Source organism: Eubalaena glacialis, chromosome 7 (assembly GCF_028564815.1).
Source record: "Eubalaena glacialis isolate mEubGla1 chromosome 7, mEubGla1.1.hap2.+ XY, whole genome shotgun sequence".
Lineage (NCBI taxonomy): Eukaryota > Metazoa > Chordata > Mammalia > Artiodactyla > Balaenidae > Eubalaena > Eubalaena glacialis.
Window position 1 is genome coordinate 101,382,041 of NC_083722.1, and position 24,458 is coordinate 101,406,498.

Below are 24,458 nucleotides of genomic sequence, written 5' to 3' on the forward strand. Positions count from 1 at the left end.
TCATTGCTGTTTACCTGCTCAGCCAGAGCTGGGCTGTGAAAGTGACAACTGCAGCTTGGGTGCTGTTACAACCGGAGAACACAGAAATGTCTGTGTAACGCAAAAGACTATGTTCTTAAATATTGTATTATAGGGAACATTAAAGGAATTGTAAAGAAAGTAATGGCTATGGAAAGGTTCGTATCCAAGTGTCTAGCATACACTAGACACTTAGGTGCTTAATAAAATTAGACGGCAGAGAAGGGAATGATTAACGCTAACAAAAATGCCAAAACATGAAATTAAAAAAAAAAAGAATTAGAGGAGAACCTTCTCTTGTGCTGGATACTCTTCCTATCCCTCTCAGAGTGATAAACAGAAGGCAGTGTCCACAAGAAGAGAACCTTACAAGGATGCTGTTCATTGCCATTCAGCACAGCGATCGCTGGTTCTTACCCTCTGCTGGGTCATTAACCCCTTGAGAATCTGGGAAAAGCTGGAGATGTTCTCCTATTAAATCCTAAGTATGGGCACAGCTTCACGTACTCCAAGTTTGTCCTGATGTAGATTGCTTTTTTTTAGGGAAAAAAAAAGATATATTGAGATATAATTCATGTATCGTGCAGTTCACCTACTGGAAGTGCTCAATTCATTGGTTTTTAGTAGATTAGCAGAGTTGGGCAACCATCAGCACAATTGATTTTAGAACAATTTCATCACCTCAAGAAGGAACACCGTACCCATTGGCAGTCGCTCTCATTTCCGCAGGCTCCACCCTCAGCCTTAGGCTAATCTGCATTTTGTCTCTATTGATCTGCCTATTCTGGACATTTCATATAAATGGAATGGCTTTTTGTGACTGGCTTCTTTCACTTAGCATTGTTTTTAAGATTCATCCATTTTGTAGCATGTATTCTTCATTTCATTTTATTCCTGAATAAGATTCCACTGTATGGTTATGTCACATTTTATTTATTCACTTACTAGTTGATGGCCATTTGGGTTATTTGCCTTTTTCTGGCTGTTCCGTGAACACTTGTGTACACATTTTTGTGTGGCCATACATTTTCATTTCTCATGGGTCTCTACCTAGGAGTGGAATTAGTGGGTTATGTGCTAACTGTATGTCTAACATTTGAGGAACTGCCAGTTTTACATTTATAGTTTTATATTCCCACCAGCTGTATATGAGAGTTCTAATTTCTCTCCAATGCTTGTATATCTGTCTTTTTTATATTTGAGCCATCCTAGTAACTGTGCAGTGGTATCTCATTGTAGTTTTGACTTGAATTTCTCTGAAGGCTAATGATGATGATCTTCTCATGTGTTTATTGGTCATTTGTATATCATTTGTAGAGACACATCTATTCAGATCCTTTGCCCATTATTTTTTGGCCACTTAAAAAAAGGGTTATTTGTCTTTTTATTATTGAGTATTAAATGTTCTTTATTACAAACCCCTTATCAGTTATGATTTGCAAGTACTTTCTCCCATTCTGTAGATTTCTTCACTTTCTTGGTGGTGTCTTGTGAACCACAAAAGTTTTTAATTTTGTTGAAGTCCAGTTTATCTATTTTTGCTTTTGGTTGCTTATGCTTTTGCTTTCTTAAAAAACTGTTGCCTAATCCGAGGTCACAAAGATTGATGCTAATGTTTTCTTCTGAGAGTTTTAGTAGTTTGTGCTCTTTTCACTTAGATCTTTGATCGATTTTGAGGTCATTTTTAAAAATCCGGTTTGAAGTAGGGTAGATTGCTTTTGTAAAGTATCCTTTCTCACTGACTACCTAGATAGGCATAGGGACTATAGAATCCAATTGCGTTTTGGTTTAAGTACTTTTCCATGTGTTGTGTCCTCTATTCTGGAAGTTCTTTAATGGATTTTGTTTTTAGGCTCCCAGAAGACAAGGGAATGACGTTAGTTTTATTTGCTAAGTTTTTTGTTTGTAAGGGTTAGGAAAGAACAGAACCGTGTGATGTAAAATATCCGTCAGAAGATATTTCATGGCATTCCCTTGGTGAAGAGGAATGAGGTGCCAGTTGGCCATATTCCCCAGTGGGTTGGAAATCCCCATGATCCCGTGGGAAGGGGAAGTTTGAATTTCTAGGTCAGCTTGCCAAACAGCTTTGGTTGGCTGTAGAGCCCTGCTTCTGTATCCCCTTGATTCATTACTGTTTCTCTGTTGGAAAACATTCTTTGTGGGCAGTTGTCCATAGACAGACTGATTGTAAACTCATAAGCAAGGGAAGCCTTGTGTTCACCCTGGAAAAAGTGTCTGGCATGGTTTACCAATGTGTTTATTATTAGTTATGATCTTGGACTTGGTCTTTGCTTTCTAAATTTTTATCTGTTCTTGCCCTTGGCCACCAACCTCAGAGCCAGAAGTGAACAGGGCCTCTTATTCATTGATTCGGTGGAGTCATAAAAATTTTAGGAGGAGTACACACATTTCCCTCCATCTTAGTTAGAGCTGTGCTAAATTTTGCGTCTTTGAAGATCAGAAAGTCTGGCGGTAGATACATGAAAGTACCTGAAATGTTACCAGTAAAGAACTTTTTTGTAATAGTCATTGGTTGAAAGAATGCTTTCAAGACAAACTGAAAGGGATAGTGACAAGTCCTGGGTATAATAAGCAAGATAGTAAAATTGCCATTTATGCAAATTAGATGCAATAAATGAACATTGGGAGAGCATCCAGCTTTGTGGCTCTTTTGCAGTTGTCCTGCTATCATGACTTTTGAGCTAAGGATTGGGAATGAGACTTCAGATGAATAGATAGAACGCCCTTGGTATTTTAAATGAACTTTGACATAGAACTCTATAGAATGTAGTCAATCATCCAAGTAAAAGTTAAGCTCCAAGCTTTCAGTTATACTTTGAAAATAAGAAAATGAATCCAAGTTCCTCAGAAGAAAAAATGCAAATCTCTGTCAAATTTCTTGTTCATGTTGTTTAATTTATATTCGTGCTATTCAAAGTAAATACCACTTGTAATTTTCAAGACAGTTAAAATGAAGGAAGTTAGAGGATCTGCTGAAGAGATGTGCCTGGTTTAATGTGCCCTACCCCGTGCCCCTTTCCCATGAACTTGGGATGCTATTGTTTTGAATTCCTCTTAATGCAAATGACTTCCATGCTGTCCTTTCTGCTCTGGTCCCACCAGCGTTTAAAGTTCCAGCTCAAGTTTTCTGTAACAAAAACATTCCGTGACTCCCTGAAGCCTCCTTAATCTCCTGCTCTAAAAGTACTTACCTGGACTGTCTCCCATCTTAAAGCCTTTCTAACGCATGTCTCCTGTTACTTTTGCTTGGCATGCGTTCATTTCATCTCACTAATGTGACGGTGGATTCCTTAAGAGCGAGTATTATGTCACTACTTCTTTAAAAGAAAAGCAAATTTGAAAAACACTGTAAAATGATCCATGCTCATCATAAAAAGGAACAACAACAAAAATATTTTAAAATCTCATGGAGAACAAAGAGACAAGTAAAAAATTACATAAAATCTAACCATTCAGAGGTAACTACGACAAACATTTTGGTTTTCTGTAGTTTCAGACACGTCTCTGGGCACACAGATAACCTGTGTGTGGTTTATCATAAATGAATCATAAGCTATTTTAAACATTTTTTCCACTGAACAGTATGTCCTGTACATACTTCCAAGTAAATAAATATCGATTGTAATCATTTTTAAAGAACTCTGTACTATTCTGTCTTACATACTATAATTAACTAGTCCATTACTGAGACAGTGGGTTGTTTGCAAGATTTTAACTATTATAAATAATGCTTTGTTGAACATCTTTCTGCCTCATTTTGCACCTGTGCTGTCATCTCTTAAGAAATATAAAAATGAGACTGCTAGATGAGAAGGTAGATACATTTTACATGTTATACAAAGTGCCAGACTCTCTTCCAGAGTTTAACCTGTTGACACTCTTACCATGAGTGTGTAGAACTCATTTCTCTAAGCTCTCTAAGCTCTAAGTACTGGGTTGTATCAGTTTCTAGGATCTTTGGAATATGATACAATAAAATGATATATTGTTTTAATTTGTATAAATTGAGGAAGTTGAATATGTACTTGGATGTTTATTGTTCATTTATGTTTCTTTATTAGATTACTGGTTTGTGTACATGTTCCATTTTCATTTCCAATATTCATGATGTTTTTCTTACTGATTTTTAAGATCTCTCTATATATGTGGATTAATACCCTTTTATACTATATATTAATCTTTTATTTTCCCAGGTTGTCATTTTTCTTTCAGTTTTGTTCATGATGGTTTTTAAAAATTTAAACTTTTTTCTACTTTTGTTGTATGGAAATGTAAAATTTAAACTATGTAATAAGCTGTATCCATCTTTTGCTTCTGAAATTTGGAAATCTTGTATTTTGTTATGTGCTTCAAAAGGCTTTCCCTCTCACGAGATTATTAAATTTTTACTCACATTTTCTTCCAGGCATTTAATGGTTTTATTTTTTGCTCTATTGATCCATATGAAAATTTCAATTACTGCTTTATCATCTCTCATGATAAGCACTAATAGGTACTCAGTAAATACTTTTTGTTATTCTGTCTCATGCTCAGTTTGTTCTGAGATAGTCATTCACAGTGTATAATTTTATACATGCATACCTCAGAAATACTGTGGGTTCAGTTCCAGACTATCGCAATAAAGCGAATATCACAATAAAGCAAGTCACACAAATCTGGGGGTTTCACAGTGCATATGAAAGTCACGTTTACAGTACACTGTTATCTATTAAGTGTGCAATAGCATTATGTCTTAAAAAACAATGTACATATTTAATTTAAAAATACTTTATTGCCAAAATGGAACCTATAGACTTGCATGATGAACAAACCTTTGATTTGTTAAAAAAACAAAAAAACCAAAAAAACAGTGTCTGTTAAGGGCAATAGAGCCAAACATGATAGAATGCGGTGTGGCTGCATTTAGAAATACAGCACGAGACAGTCACCTTAGAGTGGTTATGAATGGTTTGCCACTGTAGATCTGTCAAAGTGTATCTTGGACCAGAACCGTTTGCTCTTAAGTTTATGCTGTCCAATGTGTGTAGCGGAAAACCTTTTTGGTATCCTTTTTTTATTCTTATAGGATGTATTCTAGGCCAGTGGCTATAGAGAACCTAAATAGCCCTGTCCCTAAAATCCTTTTTCTTTTTTTTTTTTTCCTTTAGAAACTCCTATGTCCGGCTCAGACACCTGTGTACTAATACCTGGGTTCACAGCACAAATATCCCCATTGACAAGGAAGAAGAAAAACCCGTGATGCTAAAAGTAAGTCCCCAAACTTGGCTGCCTCCCTCGGTCTCATGCTCCCTGATGAAAGGGCTCCTTTGAGGGCAGATGGAGGAGGCGTATGGAGGTCTGAAGTTGTTGCTTCGGCAGGAGCGTGGTGGCGGACAAACTTGAATGTGATGAAAGAATTCTTTCCAAGGGGCCTGGCTAAAGCAAGCCCAGGGCTTTTGAAATAACTAGAACCTTTTATTTTATTCCATAGCTTCTGCCCTAAAGGTTGAGCAATTGTCTGGATTTCATATCTGTCTGAAGGCTGATTTTGGCTGGGGGAATGTTTGCTTGTGCCTTGACATACATCACATACCTAGTTGATTTCCCACAATCTTTATTATTTCTTTATTTCTCTTTGTATTTAAATATGTACTTTTATTTCTTGAAAGTTCTTCCAACCTCTTTAATTTCTCTCCCTGAAGCCCACCTCTCCTTTCTCACCTTGTTCAGGATCATAGAGCATAAATACACAGACATAGGGTTTTTCTTTTTAAAAAATGGAATTATACTCTCACATAATATTTTTTGGTGACGGGGAAGATTATTGGAATTTTTTCCTCTACTTTAATGAACATTTTCAGGTATATAGAAAAGCCAAAAGATAGGTGCAGTGTCTACCCTTATAATACTCTCAGAAACAAGAATTACCATTTTGTACATTTGATTTTTTCCCTATGTATTTATAAATGTGTTTTTAAATTACAAAAGTCTCAGATGCTCCCTGTAACAAATGAAGCTGTAAAATCATAGCACTGCCCCATTTCCTGCCTTACTTTTCTCCACAATACCAACCTCTAGAGGTAACAGCTGTTGATGATTTGGGGTACGTCTTTCCAGGTGTTTCTCTATGTCCGTTTATTTGAACCACAAGAGAGCTCTAGGCTTTTTGGATTGCCCCATGTCCCATAAATACAGTGTTTGATTAATGTCTTACCCTTTCAGTCTAAGAGGCTGTTCTACAAAGACCATCTTGCTTTTCAGATTGGAACCTCTCCCGTGAAGGAGGACAAAGAAGCATTTGCCATAGTTCCAGTCTCTCCTGCTGAGGTTCGGGACCTGGACTTTGCCAATGATGCCAGCAAGGTGCTGGGCTCCATAGCTGGGAAGCTGGAGAAGGGCACCATCACCCAGAATGAGAGAAGGTGAGGGCTCCCTGCCAGAACCGATCACGCTCATCCTCACCCACTGTGGATTTTTGAAATCCCTTGCAGAGAGAGAGGGTGCTTGGAAGAGCTCTGTGTGAGAGCAGCAGGCCTTAGCATTTGTGGGTGGCTTCAACTTGTGGTTTTCAAGAAATAGTTACTTTTGCTTTCACTGTTCTGAAAGTCTCTAAACTTGTAAATGTCTCCTTCTTTCTCTGTTTCCCTGTCTCCAACTTGGTCTCTGGAACTATCTTACTAAATGTCAGGGGTTGAGGTTACTCTGAGATAAAATGTAATGTCTAATATTTTGTGAAGGTGATAATGTTTTTGTGGACAATGAGGTATTGTCTCTATTTCACTCTTATTGGTAATTGGCCTCAACTGACAATTTCAAGGAAACTGGGAGAATGGGTTTGCTTCTGCTTAACTGGTTCCTTTGGCCTGAAGGCTTCCAAGGTGAAGCTTTCAGCCTGTTGCACATCGAACACTTCCCATATCTAATGGCTTTTTTCCTCCTAAGATCTGTAACCAAGCTCCTGGAAGACTTGGTTTACTTTGTCACTGGTGGAACTAATTCCGGTCAAGATGTTCTTGAAGTGGTCTTCTCTAAGCCCAACAGAGAACGGCAGAAGCTGATGAGAGAACAGAATATTCTCAAGCAGGTCAGTAAGTGGTGACATATTGGGTTGGCTTTATAAGAAATCAGTGGTATCACTGCCCTTATAGAGGGATGTGAATGATTTCTACCTCGCAGGCTTGATCCACTGACTTTAAAAAAAAAATAGACTTAATTTTTTAGAGCAGTTTTAAGTTCACGGCAAAAGTGAGTGGAAAGTACAGAGATTCCCCGGGTAGCTCATACCTCCACACATCCACAGCCTTCCCTGTTATTAGCATCCCCACCAGAGAGGTACATTTGTTATAGCTGATGAACCTACACTGACACATCATAATTGTCCAAAGTCTGTAGTTTACATTAGGCTTCACTCTTGGTGTTGTATATGCTATGGCTTTGAACAAATGTATAATCACATGTATCCATTATTATCACGTCATACAGAGTAGTTTCATTGCCCTAAAAATCCTCTGTGCTCTGCCTATTTGTCCCTCCCTTTCCCCCAACCCTTGGCAAACAACCATTGATCTTTTTTTTTTTTTTTTAACATCTTTATTGGAGTATAATTGCTTTACAGTGGTGTGTTAGTTTCTGCTGTATAACAAAGTGAATCAGCTATACGTATACATATATCCCCATATCTCCTCCCTCTTGCGTCTCCCTCCCACCCTCCCTATCCCACCCCTCTAGGTGGACACAAAGCACCGAGCTGATCTCCCTGTGCTATGCGGCTGCTTCCCACGAGCTATCTATTTTACATTTGGTAGTGTATATATGTCCATGCCGCTCTCTCACTTTGTCCCAGCTTACCCTTCCCCCTCCCCGTGTCCTCAGTTCCATTCTCTACATCTGCATCTTTATTCCTGTCCTGCCCCTAGGTTCTCCAGAACCATTTTTTTTTTTAGATTCCATATATATGTGTTAGCATACGGTATTTGTTTTTCTCTTTTTGACTTAACTTCACTCTGTATGACAGACTCTAGGTCCATCCACCTCACTACAAATAACTCAATTTCGTTTCTTTTTATGGCTGAGTAATATTCCATTGCGTATATGTGCCACATCTTCTTTATCCATTCATCTCTTGATGGACACTTAGGTTGCTTCCATGTCCTGGCTATTGTAAATAGAGCTGCAGTGAACATTGTGGTACATGCCTCTTTTTGCATTATGGTTTTCTCAGGGTATATGCCCAGTAGTGGGATTGCTGGGTCATATGGTAGTTCTATTTTTAGTTTTTTAAGGAACCTCCATACTGTTCTCTATAGTGGCTGTATCAATTTACATTCCCACCAACAGTGCAAGAGGGTTCCCTTTTCTCCACACCCTCTCCAGCATTTATTGTTTGTAGATCTTTTGATGATGGCCCATTGATCTTTTTATTATCTTCATAGTTTTGCCTTTTCCAGAATGTCATATAGTTAGAATAATACTGTATGTACCTTTTTCAGATTTTACTTCTTTCACTTAGTAAAATGCATTCAAGTTTCCTGCATCTTTTCATGGTTTGATAGTTCAGTTGACTGTTAACACGCTTGTTGAATATCAGCTGTGTGAGAATTTACCTGTTAGGAACCCCAACAAGAATTCAGTTGACAACTTTATTTTCCTCACAAATAATATCAAGTGCAGTGTATCCTTAAGGTTATTTCATGTATCTGGGAGATTTGGAGTATATGATAAACTCAGAAGGCCTGTAGAGGCTCTTATGGGGACCATTATAAGTCACCAAAAAATCTTCCTGTAAATGAAGAATGAGTAGAAAATAAAATGAACTCACAGAAAATACATAGATGGTGTAATTTGGTATAAAGTTAAATAAACTGGGGTAGAAATAAATTAGAGGGAGGAAAGTGACAAGTCCAGGGTAGATGAAGTACACGGAAATGTATGCCACACAGTTCTCTAAAGCCGTCAGAGGCTGGGCCACTAGAGCCAAAAGAAAAACGCATTAGTTACAAGTCCCATAGTTCTCCGTAGGAACTTGGATTTGAGAATCCTTTCTCCTTTTGGACTGTGATAGACAATATTTATTAACACTCCATCCTGTTTCAACAAGGGTTTAAAGTCCCAGAATAAATTATGCCCTGCCGTTTGATGTGATAACTGCCAAATAAGACCTCTGGCTTAATGCCCATGCTCTTTTCCACAATAGTGATTCCTAGAGGGTCTGAAACTGCGGAGGAGCCTTCGTTGAGCACTTGTGTGAGCGCTACACTTATGACCTGACACTTACTGTGTACTTTAATCCTTACAACACCCTCGTGAGCTAGGTATTGTTCTCTCCATATTACTGCTGAGAAAACTGAAGGTTACCTTGACCATGATCTGTACCTGTAGGAAAGTAGTAAAGATGTGTAATTTCAACCTAGAATCTGCTGATTCCAGAGTCTGTGCTCTCAGGCACTGCTTGAAACACCACATTTTCAAGTATTTGAGGACCAATTAGGTCCAGGAGGACTGAATTCAGGGAGGAGCCAGTCCCAATTGATGGAATGAATGCAGTTTTCAGGTTCATGATTGTTTGCATAGAGAGATTTTCCTATATAGTTTAGCCACCCTTGAGGTTCTATTACTTCCAGAGAGAAGGTTAGCCCTTAAAACAGTAGGTGATGGCAGTTTTTATTCTCTTCTTTCTGCACACAGATCTTCAAGTTGTTACAGGCCCCATTCACAGACTGTGGTGACGGCCCGATGCTACGTCTGGAGGAGCTGGGCGACCAGCGGCACGCGCCCTTCAGACACATCTGCCGCCTCTGCTACAGGGTCCTGAGACACTCCCAGCAGGACTACAGAAAGAACCAGGTTGGGATTAAGGACCGATGGGAAGTGATGGGCAGCTTCCTCCCTGAAGTTCATGAACTTTCCTCAATGAGTTTTAGGTGTCACATGTATATTTATTTAATGGCTAGGTAGTAGTTCATTGTTAAGTGTGCTCTTAGAAAGGAAACACAGATTTTTTTTGCAAGCCTGGGAAGATGTATTACAGAGTTGAGAAGGATACCTGAAAATTCCCCTTCTACAGCCACCTTTGAATGAGATTTCTTTTTCTTGACATTGGTATTACATATACAGTACTTCTTATGGCACATTCCCGTAAGACTTAAGGGCACAGTGATTCCATGTGCTTATATTGAAGATGGAGTGAAATCTTTTCTTCCTGTCCCATCCATTTCCTCCATCTCTGCTGGTAACTTTCTCTTTGTTTTGGTTCTGGCTCATGTTTTATGACATTCTAAGTCATCAACTGTGTGATGACAGTCAACACACACACAACCAATATATTCTCTCCGTGAATTAGATGTTTTAACCTCTGTGAGGGTTCCTAACAATTGGAGATGCTGAGGAATCACTGTATCAGTAGTTCTTAACTGGGAGTAATTTTTCCCCCGGGGGACATATGGAAATGTCTGGAGACCCTATTGAGTGTCATGAGTTGGGGATGCTACTGGCATCTAGGGGGCAGAGGCCACGGATGCCATTAACATCCAGCCATGCACCGCACAGCCCCCTGCAACAAAGAATTTTGCGGCCCAAGAAGTCAGTAGGTAGTGCTGAGGTTGAGAAACCCTGCGCTCCACGAGCTACTGTACGTGCACAGAGTGATGCTTATTGTAACCGGAACTCCAATCCCTGCCTTGTGTTACAAAAGGCTTTGTTTTTAAGCTTTGAATGCCCCTACGTCTGGCCTTTAAATTTAAACTGTTCTCTGTAGTTAAAGTTTTTTGTGTGTCATCATAAAGATAGTGTTGATCCTAAGCAGTGCTCTAAAATGTTAGATGTAACTTCGTTAGCTAGTATTTCTAAACCTTTCACTTTGCCTTTGCTACTGTTTAAATATAAAACATCACATGCCCGTGATGCTATGTTTGTTAGTTTTATGGTTGCTATAAATCTGCCTCTGGTGCCTGAATACCATACTCATACCATACTAGTGCCAAAGTGATTTTATTCTCTTCCAATGAGGATACGTCAGAGTCTGTAGTGTGTGCCAGGACATTTTGCTTGTGCACGAGGGGACTAAACCAGTCCCTCTTGCTGCAACTCTGGATGTCTTTGCTTGGTTGCTTATGGACCCTGTGCCAGCTGGCGGTAGTATATCCCTGGGGGCTGATGAATTCCCAAACATGCATCCTTATTGAGTGAGGGCTGAAAGGTGGCCCATGTCCGGTATGTTCATCCTGAGTGACTTTTAGAATTTTGGAATTAATGAAAAAAAATTAATCCAAGTTTCAAGGGCCATTTGAACTTTGAGCAAGCAAATAGTCTGTTTTGGGCAGGGAGAATGTCTTTGAATAGCAACAAACAAATATTCATAAGAGGCTTCCTGGAGTTCTTAAATATTTCTATGGAATGTCATGTCTGATCCCCAAAAAAGAAGCCAGAGGTGTTTTCATATGTTCTACGAATATAATTGACTGGCTTACGTATTCCTAACTTGTTTCTGCTACCCACTGACTTTAAACATGTATTTTCACCCCAGATAAGGAAAACGCAATGGGGTAGCATTGTTCTAAATATCCAGGTAGGCTTGACTGTGTTTATTCAGCCACACAGAGCAGTGAGGCACAGTTAAATCCTCTTGAATTAGTAATAAAATCAGAGCTGAAAAACAACTTTTGACCTTTCGAAAAATAAGTCACTACATTAAAATTTATCCAGTGGACTTAATAAAAATGCCTATCTGTAAATACAGGGTATTTTACTTAATTACATCTGTGTGGCAGGTTTCGTAAAAATAAAGGATGCGAGGGAGATTGCAGCTGTCGCCCTGGATTAGGAAGTTGTGGAAAGATGCTCCCCTGTGATTTCCCTCATGGGCAGTGGTGCTCCTCGGGGGCTGCTGCCCCCTCCCTTACTTCCAGCCTCAGCACATTGTCTCCAGTCCTCCCCACTCACCTCGCTTTCCTTCCTTCGAAGGAGTACATAGCCAAGCAGTTTGGCTTCATGCAGAAGCAGATTGGCTATGATGTGCTGGCTGAAGACACCATCACTGCCCTGCTCCACAATAATCGGAAACTCCTGGAAAAACACATCACCGCGGCGGAGATCGACACCTTCGTCAGTCTGGTGCGAAAGAACAGGGAGCCCAGGTGAGGCGGGGGCGGGGTTGATAGGCAGAAGGTGTCTTTGCATTTCCGATGCAGGCACTGAGCGGGTCATGGTGCTTTCTCCTGGGTTTCCTTTGTTTGGGGCTGTTAGGGACAGGTTTTGATTGGGCAGGTCTTGACAGCCTCTTTGATGAGTAACGGAAAGAGCTTGGTATGGGAATGAGACCAGGGTAGAATCCTAGCTGCAGCATTTACCAGCTGGGTGACCTTGAGCTTTAACTTCCTCATCCGCTAGATGGGTCACTGTGAAAATTAAATGAGAATAAATGCATGTGAAGTGCCTGGCACTTAGTAGGTGCACAGTAAATGACAACTATCGGCTACTCATTCACTTCGTAGCACCCCGTGGTGATCAGTTAGAACTCCCCCAAATATCATCAGTTAGTCTTTTGCACACATAGTTGTTACTTGAGTGTTTTTATTTACATTAGTGAATTCTATCAATTCTATTGCATTCATACAGATCTCCCCCTCCCCCTACGCTCTCTTCCCTCTTTTTTTCTCCTTCTAATTAATTAAGATGCACACCATTTCAGGTGAAGTGGGAAATAGTTTACAATGTGCGTATCATGAACGGTGACCCTGGAGAGCTGAAAGTGTTCTTATAAAAATGACTGCCCCCACCCATAAAATAACATTTTATAGACCATTCTCATGTGCCAGGGAGTGAACTAAGTAAGCACTTTGCATGAATTAGCTCATTTAATCCTCAGAAGAACTCTCTGAGGTTCTATATTAGCCTTTTTTGTCGATGAGAAAACTGAACCACAGTGAGGTTAAGTAATTCCCCCCAAATAACAGTACATATCAGAACGTAGTGGATCAGAACCAGGGTTCTGATTTGGGCCTCAAGCATCAGAGCCTTGCCCCTCACCACTCTGGGTACCCTGCATCCTAACCATGTCTTCCTTATGTGAGCTTCTTACTTGGTGGTTCCTTCTGTTCATTTTTACCTTGTCAGCTCTTCCTCACAACCGTCACTGCCATCCTTCCTCTTTTGCTTTTTCTTTCTTTGCTCTTCCTCCCTCCCTGCCTCCTTCCTTCCTTCCTTCCTTCCTTCCTTGCTTTCTTTCCTTCCCTCCCTCTGGTGTCTGGGTTTCTGGGGGTTCCATGGATGCTGACGCTAAAACCCAAAGCCTCGCTGACTTGTGTTAAAGGTAGGCTGGGTCAGCCCTCTTGAGGGAGAGCCAGGCTCCCAGAGCCCAACCCCTGCTCTGTCTACAGAAACAGTTTTATTTGGTTTCTCTTTCTCAATAGATTCTTAGATTACCTCTCTGATCTCTGCGTGTCCATGAACAAATCCATTCCAGTGACCCAGGAACTGATATGTAAAGCTGTGCTGAATCCAACCAACGCTGACATTCTGATTGAGACCAAGTGAGTGGGGTCTGCGGGTTTAAGATAAAGAAAGATGAGAATGGGATTTAGATGGAGAATGTGTGGCTCAGTGGATGTCTGTGCTCATAGATAATAAAACCCAGTTCCTTGATTTCTGAAGTCAGGTTGGCTGGCTACTGATCGTCCTCTTGCAAAGGTTGCTTGACCAGAGGAATTATCAAGTTTGCTTTTGGTGTGGGCTCCTCTGCATGGTGATGTCACATACTTTGACAGTAATGTGAGCTCACCAGGGAACGTTTTACATACCCTTGGTTTAATTTTAAGCGTTTAAAATTCTCTAATTATGATCATCAGTTTTAAATTTTAAAGGAGGTAATTCATTATTGATATTAAGTCATTGTAGGGAAGAGCTTGTTAAATCATCACTGTTCAAAAAGTGTTAATTGGTCCACAGAAGTCTTGGTAATAGTAGCAATTCATTTTTAGCAGGGGAGCAGTTTTCCTGAGAAGCATAGTGCCAGTAATATTTAAATGTTAAAAAAAATGTTTAAAAAAAGTTTATTTAAAAAACACTAAATTATGCTCTAAACTAGTGATTTTTTTGTTTCTCATGCATAACTTAATTATGGGCTTGGGCTAATTCCGACTTTCTCAACCTTGGCCTTTTGATGTTTGGGGCCACGTAGTTCTTTGCTGTGGGTTCTGTCCTCTGCATTGTAGGATGTGTAGCAGCCTCCCTGCTTCTACGTGCTAGGTGCCAACAGTACCCCTCCCATTTGGTTGGGACAACCAAAGATGTCTCCAGACATTGCTAAATGTCCCCCGGGAGACACAGTCACCCTGGTGGAGAACCCCTGGGCTAAAGTGTATGAAGACATTAATGTTTGGTTGTTTGTGGTTCTGCCGATGGGAGAAGTAAAGTGGCTTTCTGTGTGTGTCTTTGTGCAGCTAGAGTTCAACGCATTAATATAGTTGATCAGTGATGAGCAAGGATTTCAAACGTAATGAGTTTCCCCCTCCTCTTATCTTCCAGGTTGGTACTCTCTCGTTTCGAATTTGAAGGTGTTTCTACTGGAGAGAACGCTCTGGAGGCAGGAGAGGATGAGGAAGAAGTGTGGCTGTTTTGGAGGGACGGCAACAAAGAGGTTCGCAGTAAGAGCGTGAGGGAGCTGGCGCAGGATGCTAAGGAGGGGCAGAAAGAAGACCGGGACGTCCTCAGCTACTACAGGTGCGAGGGCGGCACGGGGGTCCTCTGATGAGACCGTCTGTCGGAAAGACGGCTGTGTACTTCAGGAGTTTGTAGAGTGTAAGGTTTCATTGATGCTTAGATAGGACGTTGCCATCTGGGTGTGGCTCCGTCAGAAGAAGGCTGAGTGTTTGCATCAGCCCCCAGTTACAGTTGATCCCTACATAGCATGGCACATGACACGGATATATTTTGTAGTAGTTAAGAGTCAGGCTGCGGGGTCACCTCTCTACATAGTAGCTTTTTGACTTTGGTCAAGTTATTCACCTCTTTATGTCCCAGTTTCTTTATCTGTAAAATAGAGACGATAGTTACAACGTCATAGAACTTTTGCAGACAGAGCTAGGAAATGTGTGTGTCTGTACACACATCTGTTTGTCCACGTAGACACACACATATCTATTTCTATAGCGATCTATATAAATGTAATAAAAATCATGAGTTCACATCAGTACTTCCAATTCTGTTCCAACACTGTAGCGTTATTCTAGCCTTCACCCTTCTGTATTCATAACTCCTTCCTCGGACAGCGCGAAGCTGGCTGGCACTGTCCCCACCGTGTTGTTCAGTCTCCATCGCTGCCAGTCACCTCATCCATCCCAGTGTCACCTCAGTCCCAGCTCTGAGATCTGCTGACTCAATAAATACTTTTAAAATAAAAGAAGAGGGAAGGAAAGATGAGGAAGTGCTTACAGCATTTTTTAATAGAAATAAATGAAACTTTGCCATTACAGTGCCCTTTGTTACCTCCTGTATTCTTTCTCTCCATTCATGCAGATGGTGTGTGACCTTCCACACTCTTTGTGTGTTTATATTTTACATTTCTGTACATTCATAAATAATACGGAATATTTTGTTGATTCTTAAAATTTTATAAAAATGGTTCCAGAGTCTGAGTTCCGTTCTGAAATCTGCCTTATTTTTCAATATTGTTTCTGAAATGGATTCATGCTAACGGTGGTAGGTCCATTTCTTTCATCTTGACTGCTGAATGCTATTCCATGTTATTACCGTGCCACATTTTCATTGCTCTTTGATATTCAGTGTATGCCACAATTTAGTTTTTCATGTTGGGAAATATCCTTGTTCAAATTTGTGCATATGTGTAGGAGTTTCCATTCCACACCAGGGAATTATGAGATTGGGGGGTATGCATATCTTAAACTGAGCAACCAATCCTAAATTGGCTATTTTGGTGTACACTCCCACCAAAAGAGAACTTTTGTTTCCCTTTGTCTTTGCTATCTGTGAATACTGTGATGCTTTTTAAATTTTTGTTAATCTTACGAGCATGAAATAGAACATAGGTTAATCCTCATTTCACTGATATCTAGTGCGGTTGAGAATATTTCCAACTCATGATTATTGGTAATAAATAGGGTTTTAAAGTCAGAAGCTGGAATTGGCCACCGTGGAACCTTATGGCTTTCTTATTTCACATTATGGGTGTGGTTACTCTTAATGTTTGCTATGTCTTCTGCTGGCAGTGAATGAGAAAGAGTGGTTCAGTGGTCAAATTTGGAAGTTAACAGAGATCATGTGTAATTAGGTGAGGAAGAAACCGTAACATTTTGAGGAGCCCCCTATTTTTTCTACCATGTTTTTCACGTGTGTGTAAAAGTCAAAGAGGAGAGCTCTATGGGATAAGACCCTGAAAGTATCATAAAATTTCTAAGCAGACTCAGTAAGGGTCTGAAACCTTTACCATTTCCTATGCGGTCTTTCACGTGCTGCATAAAAGCAGAACTAAAGAAACAGGCAACCGTTTTCAGCCTAATGCTTTCCCCCCCCACCACCATTTTATAAAATAAACAAGGGCAAAATGGCATCAACTAGCCATGTAATTACTCCCACACAGCAGGGTAGGCACATGTGACTGTTGGCGTGGCTTGAACTGTTCCTTTTTCCGCTGGGTACAGAAGCCAGAGTTTGCATACACAAGCAAGTGAAGAGTGTTGATGTGTAGGTTCCCGTGGCCACCTGTCACTCCTATGAGAGTTGGGGCCCCCCTGCGACTCTCCTGCTGTGTGTTTCCATGAGAGTGAGCCCTCTGTAACTTTCCTTTTCTCCAGGTACCAGCTGAACCTCTTTGCGAGGATGTGCCTGGACCGCCAGTACCTCGCCATCAACGAAATCTCGGGCCAGCTGGACGTGGATCTCATTCTCCGCTGCATGTCTGATGAGAACCTGCCCTATGACCTGCGGGCGTCCTTCTGCCGTCTCATGCTCCACATGCATGTGGACCGAGACCCACAGGAGCAAGTCACTCCCGTGAAATACGCCCGCCTCTGGTCCGAGATTCCCTCCGAGATCGCCATTGATGAGTGAGCCTGGCTCCTTCACCCTGTTAAGACCTCATTCATGTTGCTTTAAAACTTCTTAGTTACAGTGTTCTACGTAGCGGAAGACAAAGCACTTACGGTCAGGTTAATAAGTCTAGTTAAATCAGAGAGGAAAGACGAAGTCATTTTTTCTTTAAGCTTAAAATATAATTAAGGGTGGCAAATGTTATTTGTTTCCTGAAGAATGTAAAAGATGGCATGATTGTCCTTTTATATCTCTTTTATTCAACAAATATTTAAGTGTCTCCCGCACGCCAGGCTCAAGGAATCTATCTGGGAACAAACAAGAAAACTGTGTGTACACTAGTGGGGAAAGACAGACAGTAACCAAGATAAAGGACTAAAATAGATACCTTGGTGTGATGGGTGCTGAGGAGGGAAAAGTAAAGTAGGGGCAGGAGGATGGGAAGTGTTGGGGTGGATGGTGATAGCTTTGGGGGCTGAGCAAACAGGGAAGGCCTCACTGGTTAGAACTTGAAATTTGATTTCCTTTTCTTTCTCCTTTCCTTTTAGCTATGATAGTAGTGGCACTTCCAAAGATGAAATTAAGGAGAGGTTTGCTCAGACCATGGAATTTGTGGAGGAGTATTTAAGAGATGTGGTGTGTCAGAGGTTCCCTTTCTCTGATAAAGAGAAAAATAAACTTACATTTGAGGTAACTCATGGTGAAGTGATCTGTGTGTTTTGTCTGCTTTTTATTGATCATTTTCCTATGGGGTAAATAGAAAATAGATGGTGATTTTTTTTTTTTACCATGCTACTCTGGTTTTGTAATAAAAAGGAATTCAGCTCAGTTTTGTTGCCGAGTAAAATAGAACTAATACCAATCACTTGGCTTGAGGTAGTTATGCTCGTGGAAGAAATACATGTGGTGAACTGAATCATGTAGAAAGGATAGAACATTATGTATAATCTGTACATTATATTAAAAGTGACAGGAAAGAAACAGTCTGTGCTTGGGATCTGTCATAGATTAATCATTTGAGGGACATAAATCCTTATTACCTTTGAGTTGAGTATTTCTCTTTGAGATCACTTTGCCTTTTGAGGAGTTAGATTTCCAAGGACTGCTATGTTATCTGTGTCCTTGATTTGTATACCTTGGCTTGCCCTGTATTATCTCTGGGAAGCTCTACAGAGCCAATGATGAGGTCAGTTTTTTATTAACCAGTCATCAGAGCAGATCAGTAGCTTTGCAGGGTTTTGTTTCTTATTTTTTCTCCTTATGAAACAAAATGAAATTTGGTTAGAAACTGCAAGTAAAATAAATGCCTTCTCTTACTGTAAAGAAGGTCAGACTCAGTCATTTATAAAATAGTCAACCTAAAATGGAAGTGAAGGATACTGTTTATTTAATACCATCTTCCTCCTCTCTCTCTTTTTTAAATACAATAGGTTGTAAACTTAGCTAGGAATCTCATATACTTTGGTTTCTACAACTTCTCTGACCTTCTACGATTAACCAAAATCCTTCTGGCCATATTGGACTGTGTGCACGTGACCACAATCTTCCCCATCAGCAAGATGGCGAAGGGAGAGGAGAATAAAGGTGAGAATAACATGGAGAAGCTGAGGCGGGAGATCTCATGGCGCCCATACGCCGTGACACGCTTGCCCGGCCTCTCCTCCTCCTGCTCTCCTCATACTTACTGTGTGATGGCGCGTCCTTTCTTTGTCCTTTTCTTCTCAACTTTTCATTATGAACATTTTCAGATATAAATAAAGGGGGAAAGAATAGTACAGTGGACACCTATAGACCCATGACTTAGAGTCAATGATTATTAACACTTTATTGTATTTTTTATAGTTATATATATGAGTCTGTACATTTCACTGCACCATTTGAAAGTTGCCTAACACTTGCCTAATGCTTATGTCTTAAAAATACATGTCCTGTCATTGTTCTTGATGTGTCATGAGGTCCTCAAATGTTTATATTAGTATATGAGTAAGTGAAATCCAGACTGTGTCTGGGTATCCTATTTCCAATTTGTAAATAGGAAAATCTGCCTTTATATGTTTTTTTTCCCTTCTGTTTTAGGGTCGTAGTAGACACATACTAGGTACTCATGGGTGGATTATTGTTTAACTGGTCTCTACAGCTAGAATAGAAAAAGTATGTTTACTTACATCCTACTATCTGTTAGGGCCTGTGCTCAGTCATTTTGCTTACATTTTGCCACTTAATCTCTGTCAGTTGGGCTCCGTTATTCTCATTTTACAGTGGAAGAAACTGACCCTCAGAGGTAGCATAATGTATTCAAGATCAAGTGGCTGTTGGTAGCAGCACCAGATGTGTGTCTTGTTAGCTCCTGCATCCCTAGTTCTGTGCACAGCAACAAGCATGTAGTAGGTGACCAATAAAATTTGGCAGGTGAATTAACATACATAAATGCTCCATACTCTTTCCCCTACTCCTTGAAGCCCTGCATTTCTGATGGTTGTTAACCGTTTCAGTTTCCCGGGGTCTTAGAATGTATTGGAACAGAGACGTGTTAAATGATTTGTCCCGAAGAGCCTCTGCCCTTGGCCAGGTGCCCAGAGCGCACACCAGGGATCTGTCATGACCAAGGTTTGTCCTGGCCCTTCCTAGGTAGTAACGTGATGCGGTCCATCCATGGGGTTGGAGAGCTGATGACCCAGGTGGTGCTCCGGGGAGGAGGCTTCCTGCCCATGACTCCCACGGCCACCGCCCCTGAGGGCAACGTGAAGCAAGCAGAGCCGGAGAAGGAGGACATCATGGTGATGGACACCAAGTTGAAGATCATTGAAATACTCCAGGTAACCATGGGCCGGGGCGGGGGCAGGGTGGGTGGTAGTGTGCTTCCCAGGGGACCATCTGCATCCGGTGTCCCTGCTTTGATGGAGCCCTAGGCTTTCTGGGAAGAGAGTGGAGGTAGAGTCTTAGCTCAGCCTCAAGTGCTGTTTCTGAACTGGCCCTCTGCACCCTGTGCTGTCATCTCCTGCCCCTCCCCAGCCTGCCCTGTTCCTCCAGCCATGCCAGACTTTCTGCAGTTACCTTAGATTTCCCTAGTCATTGGTCTCTGTCTTCACCCACTTAGAATTAACTCACTTATGCTTCTATACATAGCTGAATTCCCTGTTTTTTGTTCATAACTCAGTCAAGGTTCTGTTAAGTTTGTAACTCCTCCCTCAATCCTTCCCTTCCTCCCTCCCTTATTCATTCATTCATTCATTCATTCAACAGCCATTTATAGAGACTGATTCCATGCCAAGTACTTTTTGTTTTGTTTTTTTATTTTACCTCTAACAGTGTTACTGTGAGAGAGATATATTTGTTTAAATTTTGAGTACCACATTACAAATTAATTATAATTATACAATTTAAACATCATCTACCATTTCAGTTAACAATGAGAATAAAGCATATTTGTTTCTAATGCTTTTTTTTCATATGCATTATCTCATTTAATCTTTTTTTCACACACACACACTGCATTTTATTTTTACGAGAGATAAGTAAACTGACACCAAGCATTGTAAGTGGATGACCACAACAAAAGCAACAATTATTGCAATTACCAAACATGAAACACACTCATACTATGTCATAATATTGACATTCAGTCCAGTAATCCTCTACTGTAACAGCTCCTTTACTTTGCAGTGAAAATTGATTTGTATATTTTTTGCCTCTGAGTCCTTGTGGGATTTTTTTTTTTTTTATTCAAACAGAAAGTCACAAAAATTATAATCATCCTCATCAGTTCACTCAGTCCCATGTAACTAATTTTTTTTTTCATCTTGATCTTTTGTCAGCACTTTTATGAATTCATCAGTTTTCCATTAGAGTTCTGAAAATGCTTATTCATTCAGTTCAGCAGTATTGTCAGTTACCAGAAACCTGTACTTGTCAGAGCATGCCGAGTACTTTTAAGCACTGAAGATCCAGCAATGAACAGAATCATTCCTGCTTACATTTTGATAGGAGGCATAGACATATAAACATGTATATACTAAGGATGTTAAAATGTAAAAGAGAGTCAAGATGGTTTGGAGGCCATTGGGGGTAAAGGCCACGGATACTGTTTTTGATGGGGTTGTCAGAGAAGGTCTCCCCATTAAGGTTACATGATCAGAGACCTGAATGCAATGAGGGAGCTAGTATGTGGGTATCTAGAAAAACAGTCTCCGGGACTCCAAGAGGGAACAATAAATGCAAAGACCTGAGGTGGGAGCATACTTGACAAGTCTGGGAACAGGTCAGGTTCAAGAGAGAATGGGAGAAGATGAAATGGGGAGTCAGTACATACAACCTCTTGAGTGGATTTGCTGTAAAGATGAACAGAGAAAAGTGGGAAGGTGGCTGCAGGGTGATTATTGGTAATATTTAAGTTGGGAGATGTCAGCAAGATTGTATGCTGAATGGGAGTGATCATGTAGAGAGGGAAGACTTACTGACGAAGGGGAGAGAGGATAATTGTAGGAGCAAAGTCCTGGCATAGGCAAGAGGGGGTGGAAGCCGGTTTATGGAGGCCGTGATCTTCCATATGAGACCCTCCCAGCCTGCCGACAGTGTGCGTTTTCCTCTTTCTGCTCCTTGGTAATGTCTTATTCATTAACAGAATCAGTTGTTCCTTCATGAAGAGAATACTGTTATCACCTTTCTCTTTCATCCCACACTGCCTAATCTCAACCCCGGAACATGGAGTAGAGAACTATAAATGTTTACAGACTTGAGGATTTTTTTTTGATTCTGAAATCACAGTTAACTAATGGTTTGAAAACATTAGTGGGACTCCTCAAAATAATTACTAAAGGCAATAAAGAGTGATTTAAATAAAGAAGAAAACTCATTGAATTTATGTCTGACCAAAAGTAGAGAAGGATCTCAAGGATTTTTAGGCCATGGCTTACGGGTCCTAAGTATGCGAATATCGTGCATGTTTATCAGAATTGATGCGGTGTGAAACTTGGTCACATCTTGAGGTCTACTCCCTGTAGTAATCTGAGAACATTTGGTTGATGGATTCATTCTTTCAGCAAATACTTACTGATCCCTTACCATATGCAAGGCACTTTGCTGGGCTGTATGAGGAAGGCACAGATGATTCGGACACAGGCTATGTCTACAGGGGGTTTATAGTCTAATAGGAAGATAAGGTGTGATGAAGCTGTGTGTACGTGGAAATAAAACCATGAGAAAAGTGTTCTCCTGAGATGTGAGTAGGTCATGTGATCCCATTTAGTAAGGACCAGAGGAGGTAAGATTTTCTCTGAGCCTTTAGGCCTGGGCGGGATATGTATAGAAACAAGGGGACGTTCTCAGGTGGATGGAGCGGGTTGAACCAGGGCATCATGGCGCATGGGTCAGTAAGCTCTTCTCCTTGGGCAGGGACGTGGAGCATGCTGAAGGGAAGTTATCAGAAATGAGGTTGGAACGGCGGACTGCGCCATGCTCTAGGGAGCTCTGGGTGCCTGAAGTATTAGGACTTTACTCTGTGGGGAGCCTTTGAACGTTTTCAAGCAGGGGGCTAACCTAAGAATAAGCACCTTTGAGATGTGGATCTGGTAAACTTGTTTCTGTAATGGCCGAGGAGGGAGATAGAGGCTGTGAGCGGGGGTAAACGACGGCGGGAGAGAGATCCGTGAGGAGTGGCAGAGGTAGAACCCGCAGGGCTTAGTCACTGACGAGATGTGTGTATCAAGGAAGGAAGAGTTGATGGTCCTGAGGTTGACTGAGGGCGGGAGAACCCAGGCAGAATGGACACTGTTAGTTTGGTACAATACTGAGTTTGAGACTCTGGGAAAACACCAAAGGGGATGTCCAGCAGTCAGTAGGAAACGTGGACCAAGAGCCTGGAAGATAAGCCAAGGATCTGTTTCAATCCAGGAGAGGTGACAGCCCTGGCATTGGGTAAGGTCGCCAGGAGGGCCAGGCTGAGATGAGAGAACGGAAGGGAGAATGTCGGTAAGGCCCTTAAACAATGCCAAGTGATTGATCTTTCTTTTTGGCTCCAGCCACAAACATGGAAAAAGTGACTTTCTGTTGGCGTGGACAGGGAGGGGATACAGGGAGTGAAAGAAGAGGGAGCCCAAGGGCTTGTATCTACATCAAAGAAAACAATCAGTAATAGAAAATAAGAATCAAACTAATTTTCAGTACTGAAAATTTTTCTCTGTCAGTTCTTTTAGAAGCAGCCAACTTCACCCTTCTTAAGGCCCAGAGTTGGCATTCAATACTTGCTGAACTAAAGCAATGTTTTATAGAGGATGGAGTGGGGAGTGAGTGATTTATTGTTCTGAGCATTAAATTAATTGCCGGGACACTGGAGTTTACACTAGAAGCTAAGGTGCTGTGGGCAAACTTGACATACTCCTACAAGTCTTTTGTTAAAGTGACTGTTGAAATCTAAGCCAAATATCTGACTCACGTAGTGTTTAAGGTAATTGATGCAGCAGACACCAGGCCCAGCCAGAGTGCGGTGGCTTGGCAGAATGTTCCAGGTGGTCTGCTAATGTAACCAATCTGTTTCCATTTCCACTTGATTCTTTAGTTTATTTTGAATGTGAGGTTGGATTATAGGATCTCCTGCCTCCTGTGTATATTTAAGCGGGAGTTTGATGAAAGCAATTCCCAGACTTCGGAAACATCCTCCGGAAACAGCAGCCAAGAGGGACCAAGTAATGTACCAGGTTAGTGATGCCAGAATGGGGTTTCAGCCATAAAATGGGACCTGGGTCTAATGAAAACTGGAAGTCCAAAAAGTATGTTCTAGAACAAGGGTAATATGTGAACGTTTTTGAAGATGACTGCATTTTAGAATGAGATCCTGGGAGTCACCCTTTTGGGGCAGGGGAATAATTGAAAGGGCCCAGATCCCTTCTGGGATAGATCTTATTTCCTTCCATCATGGAGGGTCTTAGTCATAAGACAGCTGAGGGTTCTAGTGTTACGGTGAAATACAAAAAAAACGAAAAACAAAAAACCCAAAACAAAACTCTCCAAGAAAATGTACTGTCCACTACCAACTTTTACTCATGGTGGATGCTTTTCCCTGCCCAGGAAATAGTGGTGATGGATAAGGAGAAGGGTGGTGGTAGAAATAACCCCACCTGTCGAGGCCTGAGGGGCAGGGGCAAGCCTGTTTTGGGGGACGTTCACGAGCAGCACGTTTTCACCCCTTCCTGCACCTGAAGTTCTGTTGTCCGACTTTGCAGGTGCTCTTGACTTTGAACACATTGAGGAGCAAGCCGAGGGCATCTTCGGAGGAAGGAAAGTATATTTTCAGTTTCTGTTTTGTAGGTGGTTCTGAGATGGGGGAGGCTTCTCTTTTCTAGCTCTCAAAGGCTTCTCCTTTTACTGTTCTAGGAAACGTTTAGTCTTTGGGTTTAGGTTGTTTG

The 24,458-nt window shown here is 41.1% G+C and overlaps 1 protein-coding gene across 1 annotated transcript in view; it reads left to right on the plus strand.

Moving 5' to 3' along the window:
* The window catches only part of ITPR1 (inositol 1,4,5-trisphosphate receptor type 1), a 319,709-nt gene that overhangs the window by 143,102 nt on the left and 152,149 nt on the right, over positions 1-24,458 (plus strand). Inside the window, exons 14-26 of the mRNA XM_061197169.1 lie at positions 5,187-5,286; positions 6,280-6,440; positions 6,961-7,102; positions 9,703-9,861; positions 11,977-12,149; positions 13,425-13,544; positions 14,539-14,733; positions 16,824-17,075; positions 17,607-17,748; positions 18,489-18,642; positions 19,687-19,874; positions 23,612-23,750; positions 24,276-24,334. Of these exons, the coding sequence (XP_061053152.1) occupies positions 5,187-5,286; positions 6,280-6,440; positions 6,961-7,102; positions 9,703-9,861; positions 11,977-12,149; positions 13,425-13,544; positions 14,539-14,733; positions 16,824-17,075; positions 17,607-17,748; positions 18,489-18,642; positions 19,687-19,874; positions 23,612-23,750; positions 24,276-24,334 (1,984 nt within the window). The remainder of the gene's footprint in view (positions 1-5,186; positions 5,287-6,279; positions 6,441-6,960; positions 7,103-9,702; positions 9,862-11,976; positions 12,150-13,424; positions 13,545-14,538; positions 14,734-16,823; positions 17,076-17,606; positions 17,749-18,488; positions 18,643-19,686; positions 19,875-23,611; positions 23,751-24,275; positions 24,335-24,458) is intronic.